General features: G+C 39.1%; 1 protein-coding gene across 1 annotated transcript; it reads left to right on the forward strand.

Moving 5' to 3' along the window:
• The first annotated feature begins 4222 nt into the window (after positions 1-4222).
• On the forward strand, positions 4223-9271 carry atp6v0e2.S (ATPase, H+ transporting V0 subunit e2 S homeolog). The gene is given in 4 exon segments (NM_001171576.1): positions 4223-4422; positions 5783-5830; positions 6930-7051; positions 8859-9271. Coding segments are annotated over 3 exon segments (246 nt in total). The 5' UTR covers positions 4223-4318; the 3' UTR covers positions 7024-7051; positions 8859-9271.
• Positions 9272-10295: the final 1024 nt, after the last annotated feature.

Here is a 10295-nt window from a genome sequence, read left to right on the forward strand (position 1 = left end):
CTTTTCTACCACTTCTTTAATATAAAGTCATACAATGATATATATATCTATCTATATCTATCTATATCTATATATATCTATATCTATATATCTATATATCTATATCTATATCTATATATATCTATATCTATATCTATATATATCTATATATCTATATATCTATATATATATATATATATATATATATATATATATATATATATATATATATATATATATATATATATATATATATAGATACTTCGAATCGAACGATTCAAAGGATTTCAATCCAACGATCGAAGGATTATCCTTCGACCAAAAAAACTTAGGAAAGCCTATGGGGGCCTTCCCCATAGGCTAACATTGGGTTCGGTAGCTTTTAGGGGCGAACTAGGGGGTCGAAGTTTTTTTAAAGAGACAGTACTTCAACTATCGAATAGTCGAACGATTTTTACTTCGAATCCTTCGATTCTAAGTCGTAGTCAAAGGTCGAAGTAGCCCATTCAATGGTCGAAGTAGCCCAAAAAACACTTTGAAATTCTAAGTTTTTTTACTTCGAATCCTTCACTCGAAGTTAGTGAATCGGCCCCTAAATCTTGGCTATTTATTTGGTTAAGAGAAGCATTCATATATGTAAAGAAAAAGGAGTAGACTGTGATCTTGCAAGAAATCTTTTTTTTTTTTTTTTTTTTTTTACAGGTCTAGGATCTGTTATCTGGAAACCCATTATGCAGAAAGTTCAGAATTACAGGATGGCCATCTCCCATTTATTCCATTTTAATCAAATCATTAAAACATTTAACATATATTTCCTTTTTCTGTGTAGAAAAAGGATTACTTCATTATAATGGAGTCTATGGGAGACGGTCATTCCATATTTCGGAGCTTTCTGGATAACGTTTTTCCGGATAACGGATCCCATACTTGATCCCAAATAAGATATAATTAGTCAAACCTATTGGGTTATATTTAACATTAATCATTTTTCCCTTATCTGGAAAACCCAGGTCCCGAGAATTTTGGATAACAGGTCCCATACCTGTATTAGGACTAATGTACTGTACCCGTATTGTAAAATATAGAGATATTCAAAGTCACCTTCCATGATCACATTAAGGTGTGTATGTATGATATGATGATAGAATTTTATATATTTTATACTGTATAAATTTGAAAGCAAACGTTTGGGAACCCCTTAACCCTTGCAGATGACATATTAAACGTACAATAGTGATTCATTTTAAAAAAAAAAAAAAAATCCAATTGTTTTTATGATAAGACTGTGCTGATAAGTTTTGTGAAATGTATAAATATATACACCCATTGTATTCATTACCGTGGTGCCGGCAGTTGTATTTAGCAAGTCATTATTTGCTCAGTGTAAATGCACAGAATCATGGAATTTACCGCATGTGAATCATGTGATGATTATTAGAATAGCAACATTTATTTTCAGGATTCTCTACTACGTTTCAGGGCAGGGGGGACAGCCCCCTTCCTTAGGTACAAAGTAGTGTAGAAAATAGCCCAAGTGTAACATTCATAGGCAGAGGAAGTAACATTACTAACAGGTGTAACACCCTCCATTGAATATGATAGAGCAGGGCTAAAAGGTAGATCTTTAGCTGGTGATCAGTTGATCTCAAGACACTGTCAACAAACAGCTTCAATAAATGACCCTCCTCCTGCTTTTCATTCAGATATTTATTCTTACATAAGAAATAGTTGTTTCTTAACTATAGCAATAGCTCTCATAAATCAATACAGGTATGGGATCTATTATCCGGAAACCTGTTATCCAGAAAGCTCCGTATTACGGAAAGGCCATCTCCCATAGACTCCACTTTATAAAAATAATGCAATTTTTTTTTCATCTCGGTTCTAAAAATGGCACAAAAGAACATTGTTCATTTAATCCCCGTGGGGCTACTGTATCAATTCTATAAAGTTGAGTTTTCAGGGACGACAATTCAAAAAAGCATCTTGATTGAAATTGATGCACGACTTTTTTCACAACTTTTTCCTGCACCGTTTTATTGGTAAATTTAAAGGGTTATGGTGTTTTGTGATAAAAAGTCAGGTTTTAGTAAATACCCCCCTACTTGTTATTCCAAGGCAACTTAATTTAAAACAATTAATTCAATGAAATTATTGATATAAAGTAAGTCGTTAGTTTCAGTGTGTTAGTGTATCATTATTTATTATATTCAAATAACCCTTACTGTCCCCCAACAGTCACTGCTAGAGGGCTATTACTATTTGTCTGCAGATAATGAATTCACCAGTAAAAGCCACAACACAGGAACAAAGTTGCAGTGAAGGGAGCACTCACCGATCCATAAGCGCCCAATCGCTGTGCTACTACAAGTGAAAATGGCCCTAAGCGTAGTCAATGCAAAGAAAATCCTTAAAGAGGTGGTTCACCTTTAAATTAACTTTTAGTATGTTATAGAATGGCCAATTCTAAGCAACTTTTCAATTGGTCTTATTTTTTTATGGTTTTTTTAACTATTTGCCTTCTTCTGACTCTTTCCAGTTTTTAAAAGGGGGTCACTGACCCCATCTAAAAAAACAAATGCTTTGTAAGGCTACAAATGCATGGTTATTGCTACTTTTTATTAATCAAGGCCCTCCTCTATTCATATTAAAGTCTCTTACTCAAATCAATGCATGGTTGCTAGGGTAATGTGGACCGTAGTAACCAGACTTTTTACTGGAAAGCTGCTGAATAAAAAGGTTACTGTAAATAACCAATTGCAAATTGCAGCAGAATATCACTCTACAGCATACTAAAAGTTAATTTAAAGGTGAACAACCCCTTTAATCATGGAGCATCAGCGAGGTGGTTAAAAAGACACCTTTATATTGCCTCATTGTTAAAGTCAAGGAACACACAAACGATCCTTTACGATTGAAGCGTTTCGTGGTCGTAGCCACTTCCTCAAAAGCAATTCCGTCTTATCAGTCCACAAATTAAAATTTAAAAGGCAGGAAAGACAGACCCCATAACACCTTGTAATCTATCAGAAACAGACAATAGATATTAATTTTATATGGAGTCACCGCACAGATCTGTGATTATATCTGTGTTAAATAAAATCATTCTGCCATATTGGCCAGTGTTTGGCCCCAACTAGAAAGGGGTGGTTCACCTTTAAGTTAACTTTTTGGGGGTTATTTATCAAACTCCGAAAATGTCTCACTATTTTGTTAAAACCACCTAATGCCCACAAACTTTTTATTTCACAAAAAAATCTGGTGCAGGGAAAAAACTCGATAAAATTTTTTTTTTTGTATTTCACACCCGAAAACTTTGGGGACTTTTTCGGATTAACGCTCAAAACCACGAATTCTTCTTATCGAACGAACGGGACGTCTGCCATTAATTTCAACATGACCTCGGCAGGTTAGCGATGGAGTACTTTTTTATTCTGACTTTTAGCACCATCGGGGTTTAATAAATCATGAAAAATTCAAGGTTATTTTTTTCTCTGAGGAAATTGTGTTTTTCCCCTTTAAAAGTCGGACCAGAAAAAATTGGACTTAAGTAAATAACCCCCTTAGTAAATGACCAGTTCTAAGATATTTTTCAATTGGGCTTCAATTTGGCTTGAATTATTTGCCTTTTTCCAGCTTTCAAGTGGGGGGGGCGTCTAAAAAACAAATGCTCTAAAAGGCTACAAATGTATTGTTATTGCTATTTTTTATTGCTCATCTTTCTATTCAGGCCTCTCCTGTTCATATTCCAGTCTCTTATTCAAATCAGTGCATGGTTGCTAGGGTCATTTGAACCCTAGCAACCAGACTGCAGCCATTGCAGATTGCCTCAGGATATCACCCTGCATCAAACTAAAAATGCGAACAACCCCTTTCTGTGTCCTGCAAGAATATTCGTAATTCTTAATTCTATCTGTAATATTTCTCCCTGAGCTACAGTTTGAAATATCGGAAAATCAAAATGGCTGCTGTGTGTATCAGATGGGGGAGCGGCGGCTTGTGGTAAGAGCCCTACATTATCTCCATCTCCTGTGATTTATAACCTGGACAGAGGGAGCCACAACAAGTGACGCGTATTTCTTTGATTGATAATTGTGTTAACCAATGATCGCCATCACCGGGAGCCAAGCCAGCCAATCATATGAATGAGATGCAGGAAGGGTGGGCGACGCGGAGCAGGATCTGCTGGGTACCAGTGACAGCAGTAGGAGGAGCTTAGGGACTGTATGTCAGACGGATACATCTTGGATCAGAACGGACAGTTTATGCTCGGGACAGAAAGAGAATTATTGCATCGCATCGTGTTGTCCCTGTAAAGCCGTGTATCTAATCCGTCATCATGACGGCGCACTCGTTCACAGTACCAATGATCATCTTCACAACCTTCTGGGGCCTAATCGGTATCGCAGCCCCTTGGTTCGTCCCGAAGGGCCCTAATCGGGGGTGAGTAATGTCCTTAGAAGGGATGATGTGACTGATCATTGGGGGAACCGAGGTTTGTCCCTACAGATAAAGGTGCATAACAATCAGGGGGTTCATGTACAGCTCACAGCATCCCCTGCAGCACAGCAAGCATTATGGGAGTTGTAGTCCAACAACAGCTAGTGGGCGTATACCCAAAGCCTAGGGATCTTTAACCTCAGCCTCTCCATTGTCTCCTGTAGAAGCATTTAAATTATCCTTCTGCTTCATTTAGCTTTGCCTTGCTGCATTCAGGCCCAGACTGGCAATCTGTGGGTTCTGGCAAATGCCAGAGGGGCTGCTATAAGGTCCCATAGAAAATCAGTATTTAGTGGGCTGGTGGGGGCTGTTTGGGCCTCTGTGTGGCCTGATTGGGCCTCTGTGTACCTGAAATGCCAGGGCCTATTTTAATTCTCAGTCCGGACCTGCTGCATATTTATTCATCTTTATCACAGCACTTGCCCAAATTAGCAGGGGTGTTTCTCTAAGTGGAAATCCTATAGTAAAAATGATTTAACTCCCAGCAGCCTGGACCATCCTCCCTCTTTAATCCTGCTGTTTATTATGCATTGGGTTTAGGCAGTGCCCAGCCAGCCACAAACAAAATACAATCATTTAACTCCTAAGTGCAGAGACACACGCTGCAATTCGGGTAGATTAGTTGCCCGGCAACAAATCTCCTGATCTTCAGGGTGACTAATCTCCCCGAACTGCCTCCCCTGCCTTCCTGCCGGCTAGGATGAAAATCGCCGACGGGATGGCACTCGGAGCCAGGGTCGGGCCAAGGGGTAGGCACGTGCCTCGGGCCAAAGCTGGGGAGGCGCCAGGCACGTACCTCCTCTGTAGCCTACCCCCAGTCTGGTGCCCGACTCTCTCTGTGGTTTTTACTTCTTCTTGCACGCATGTGCATGAACGAATTTTCTCGGCAATTCACGCATGCGCACATTCGCGACAATTTGCGCATATTCAGAAGAGCAAAAGAAGTAAAAACCGCCGCCTTTCTTACACATGCGAGCGCCACATTGCACATGCGTACTCTGGCTAAGCTGGCGCTGCCTCCGATGGCTTGCCTTGGGCGCCTGTGCGGCGCGGCCCTGCTCGGAGCGATTCGTTTTCCAAAGTCTACCCGAAGTTGCCTGACGAGGAAACTTCGAGCGACTTCGGAAAAGGAAGCTTTCCGAGTGCCACCCCGCCGGCGATTTTCATTCTAGCCGGCGGGGAGGCAGCTCGGGGAGATTAGTCGCCCCGATTTGTCGCCGGGCAACTAATCTCCCCGAATTGCAGTGTGTTTCTCTGCCCTAAAGGGAAGCACAGTAATAATATGTATTTGTTTTTTTTCCAGGGTCATCATTACCATGCTGGTAACAACTGCAGTCTGCTGCTACGTTTTGTAAGTATTTCAACTGGAACAGACATAATAATAAAGCTTATCATAAGACGGCGTTCTTTTTATTCATTCGTAGTATATGTCTGTGCTTATGAATTTACAAGGCCAGGATGGAATTAAAGAAAACAGGGCAGTAAGGAATGAGACCCCATTCTTCAGCCACAGACCCGAATGATTTGGTGTATTTTAGCTCTTCTTAAAATACAAATCTCAGAACACAGTGATAGCTTTTATTTGCCGGAACATTTGGGTAAACGACTGCAGGGGGTCCTTTGGTCGGACTTTCCTGTTAAAAATATTAAAGGCAAAATCTAACATTTTTGTGACCAATTGTAATTACATTTAGATGCCCTGGAATCCGGGCGGTCCAGTTCATTGTAGGTAACTGTCTCCTAAAACATTTCAGCCCCAGCCGTGCAGTGAATATGATCAGCTATAACTAACATTACCACAATAACAAAGCAAAGCGCTCACTTGTGTGTGATTCACATAGCTACAGCCAATTGGGATGAGTATGTGCCTTGCTTACTCTTCTGGATATTCTTTCTTTAGGTGGGTTATTTATCAAAATCCGAAAATATCTCAATGTTTTCTGAAATCCGTACGGGTTATTTCCCCTTATTTATCAATACATTTTCCCAAAAAATTCTAAGCGCTAAAAAACTCGGAAAATTTTTTGAAAAATTAGAATCGTACCAATTTTTTTGGGGTTTTTCCGCCCGAAAGCTCAAATTTTTTCTCTGGTTTTCTGAAAACGACAAAATCTTCAGAGTATTGGACGAAACCCAGCACAGATCAGGGTATTTTCAGGACTTCTCCCATTGACTTCTCCCGGCAGGTCTGTGATGCTGGATTTTCGGATTCCCACATTTTCCATCCAGTATAACAGATCCCGAAAAATTCTAGTTTTTTTTCACAAAAAATTCTGATTTTATAGTAAAATTTATAATAAATTATGCCCTAAATGTCTGTCACTAGCATTGCTTTACAAATATAGTTTCACAATGTACTTGTGTATAACTGGGCTTAATATGAAATTGATGCCATTTAACTGGACAAACTGTTCTAAGCATGTTGTTTTTTTCTCTGTGTATTGTTCTAGCTGGCTGGTGGCTATATTAGCTCAGTTGAATCCACTGTTTGGGCCCCAGCTGAAAAATGACACCATCTGGTATGTGCGATTCCTTTGGGAATGAAGCATCCGGAGCTGCAGATTTAACACAGGTACATCATAGGTTTGGGTAATCTAGCTAGTACAGGTATGGGATCTATTATACAGGAAAGGCTGTTTCCCATAGACTCCATTTTATCAAATAATCCAAATTATTAAAAAAAGATTTCCTTTTTCTCTCTATAATAACAGAGCAGTAGCTTGTACTTGATCCCAACTAAGATATATTTAATCCTTACTGGAAGCAAAACCAGCCTATTGGGTTTATTTCATGTTTACATGCTTTTGTAGTAGTCTTAAGGTATGATGATGCAAATTACAGAAAGATCCATTATCAAGAAAACCCCAGGTCCTGCGTATTCTGGATAACCGGTCCTATACCTATATGACAACAAAAAATGATCAGTGAAATAATTTACCCTGTTGTAAGACAAATGCATGTTCACAAAAAGCTGTGTTGCCCAATTAATAACCAGTACTTATACTCAAATACAGTTTGGGCATTCATTCATTATTGGACCCATTTCACACTTGGTTGATACACAAGTTGGCTTATTTAAAAAACGGTGGCAAGATTCAACAGAAACAGCATATTTAATAAATTTTGTACTGATCTTTGGCGACCACATACCACCATGTAAAAATCCAGAGTAAAGATCCTCATACCCAGGCTATTATGAGCTGACGACAGATTAAGTTGGCAGTGTATGGGGCCCTCTGATAGGCTTCCTTGATCGATATTTGGCCGACTTTCGGGCAAGTTTTAAAATCCCGTTGGATCAAGGGCTACATTGGTCTGTCAATGCAGTCCTCAGTCCTACCGCCTGTATTCTCCATGTTGTGATCCAATTGTTGGGCCCTAGGGCCCACAATCGGATCAGCGCGATTTCACCCACCTCAAGGTGGGCACAACTCTGACAGTTCCACTCCTTAGGTGACCTCACGCAGTTTTCCTTAGAGCACGTTCCAGTGGAACATACTTGCCACATGAATTTTCCCTATTGATTTTCATGGATTACACAAGGTCCGAAGCAGCGTAGGATAACGGCGTCAAATGAGGGATTTGGATGCTATAAAAACCTTGATAAATTTGCCGGCCATTTTACACATACTGTCATGGGGAAAAAAAAATGTTTTCAAAATGAATCAGTTAATAGTGCTGCACCAGCAGAATTCTGCACTGAAATCCATTTCTCAAAAGAGCAAACAGATTTTTTTATATTTAATTTTGAAATCTGACATGGGGCTAGACATATTGTCAATATCCCAGCTGCCCCAAGTCATGTGACTTGTGCTCTGATAAACTTCAATCACTCTTTACTGCTGTACTGCAAGTTAGAGTGATATCACCCCCCTCCCTTTCCCCCCCAGCAGCCAAACAAAAGAACAATGGGAAGGTAACCAGATAGCAGCTCCCTAACACAAGATAACAGCTGCCTGGTAGATCTAAGAACAACACTCAATAGTAAAAACCCATGTCTCACTGAGACACATTCAGTTACATTGAGAAGGAAAAACAGCAGCCTGCCAGAAAGCATCAGTCTCCTAAAGTGCAGGCACAAGTCACATGACCAGGGGCAGCTGGGAAATTGACAAAATGTCTAGCCCCATGTCAGATTTCAAAATTGAATATAAAAAAAATCTGTTTGCTCTTTTGAGATATGGATTTCGGTGCAGGAGTCTGCTGGAGTAGCACTATTAACTGATGCGTTTAAAAAAAAAAGATGTTTTCTGATGACAGGATCCCTTTAAGGCATATTGACCTTTAATTGGTTAGCCCTGAATTACATTTGTCATTGGACACTGCTTAATGGTTATTTTAAATATAAATATAATGATTTATCTCTTCTCTCTTTCTAGGTGTGTTGGTCTCCCTTAGACTATTATTTTGAAGTAAACAGTTCTCCAATTCCTGTATATGAGCCTCCTAAAAAAAAAAAACGTCCCTTGTCAGCCAAGATGAAGATGACACTGATGCTTGTAACCCATTTAACCTCTGAAATTGCCCTTTGTGGATATTTATTTTGCTAGGTGGACTTTGTTCATAAAATCATGACATTAGAGCTCCCTGATTATTGTGAAGTAAGGTCATTTCTATCAGGTATAGTGCAAGTTTGCTCAATTATTTCAGCTCTGAAACTTAACTCACTGCTGGGCAGAATACAGCAGGACAATGGCAGTTTAACTTGAATTTTGAGTGTGTGTACTTTTTATTTATTGTGAAGCAGTGTAGTTACGTGCTGTAAAATAAATTGTTTCCAGTGTATTCACTGAAACTAGTGCATTATTTATTGCAATCAAATGGTCTAATTGTAGGAAATATTCTTTAGTTTTTTTTTCTTTTAAATTGGAAAAACTTACACTTTTCTGTTCCTCTTCAGCAAAACGTTGCCATGGGTTATTTTGGACATATTGCTTAATGGTACATTTTCTGTATACAGTGTTCAGAATAATAGCAGTGTATTTAAACCAGGGAATAAAGTTCAAAATCCTTATAATAGCTTCTATTTCCATACACGCTAATGCATCCGGAACGCTGCACATTCTGTTTCAAATCAAAACATGAAGAATCATTTATCAAATTTGTGTTATTCCTTTACAGAAAGTGAAGAAAAGGGAATGTTAGGCAGTTCCAAAAACTAGCAGTATTTGTACACAAAGAGAAAATAAAATTGCCAGCGCACGGTTTGCCTTTAAAAATAATTATTACAAAAATGAGGTGTTAGTACCACGCTTTGGCCCAAATATGTAAGCTCACGTGCCACATCAAGGCCCCTCATTGTATGTGAGTCCTACACTAGGGCGAAGATTTACATAGGGTCGAATATCGAGGGTTAATTAACCCTCGATATTCGACTGCCGAATGTAAATCCTTTGACTTCGAATATTGAAGTCAAAGGATTTAGCGTTATTCGAACGATCGAAGGATTAATCATTCGATCGAACGATTAAATCCTTCGATCGAACGATTAAATCCTTCGAATCGAAGGATTTTAATCCATCGATCAAAGGATATTCCTTCGATCAGAAAATTGTTAGGAAGCCTATGGGGACCTTCCTCATAGGCTAACATTGGCCTCGGTTGGTTTTCGGTGGCGAACTAGGGGGACAGTACTTCGACTATCGAATAGTCAAACGATTTTTAGTTTGAATCGTTCGATTCGAAGGTCGAAGTAGCCATATTCGACCATTCGAAATTCAAAGTATTTTTTCTTCTATTCCTTCACTCGAGCTAAGTAAATGGGCCCCTATCGGTGAGCATTATAAGTATATAGTGCATTTAAAACCAAGTCCCCC

The sequence above is a fragment of the Xenopus laevis genome, chromosome 7S (genome assembly GCF_017654675.1).
Source record: "Xenopus laevis strain J_2021 chromosome 7S, Xenopus_laevis_v10.1, whole genome shotgun sequence".
NCBI lineage: Eukaryota > Metazoa > Chordata > Amphibia > Anura > Pipidae > Xenopus > Xenopus laevis.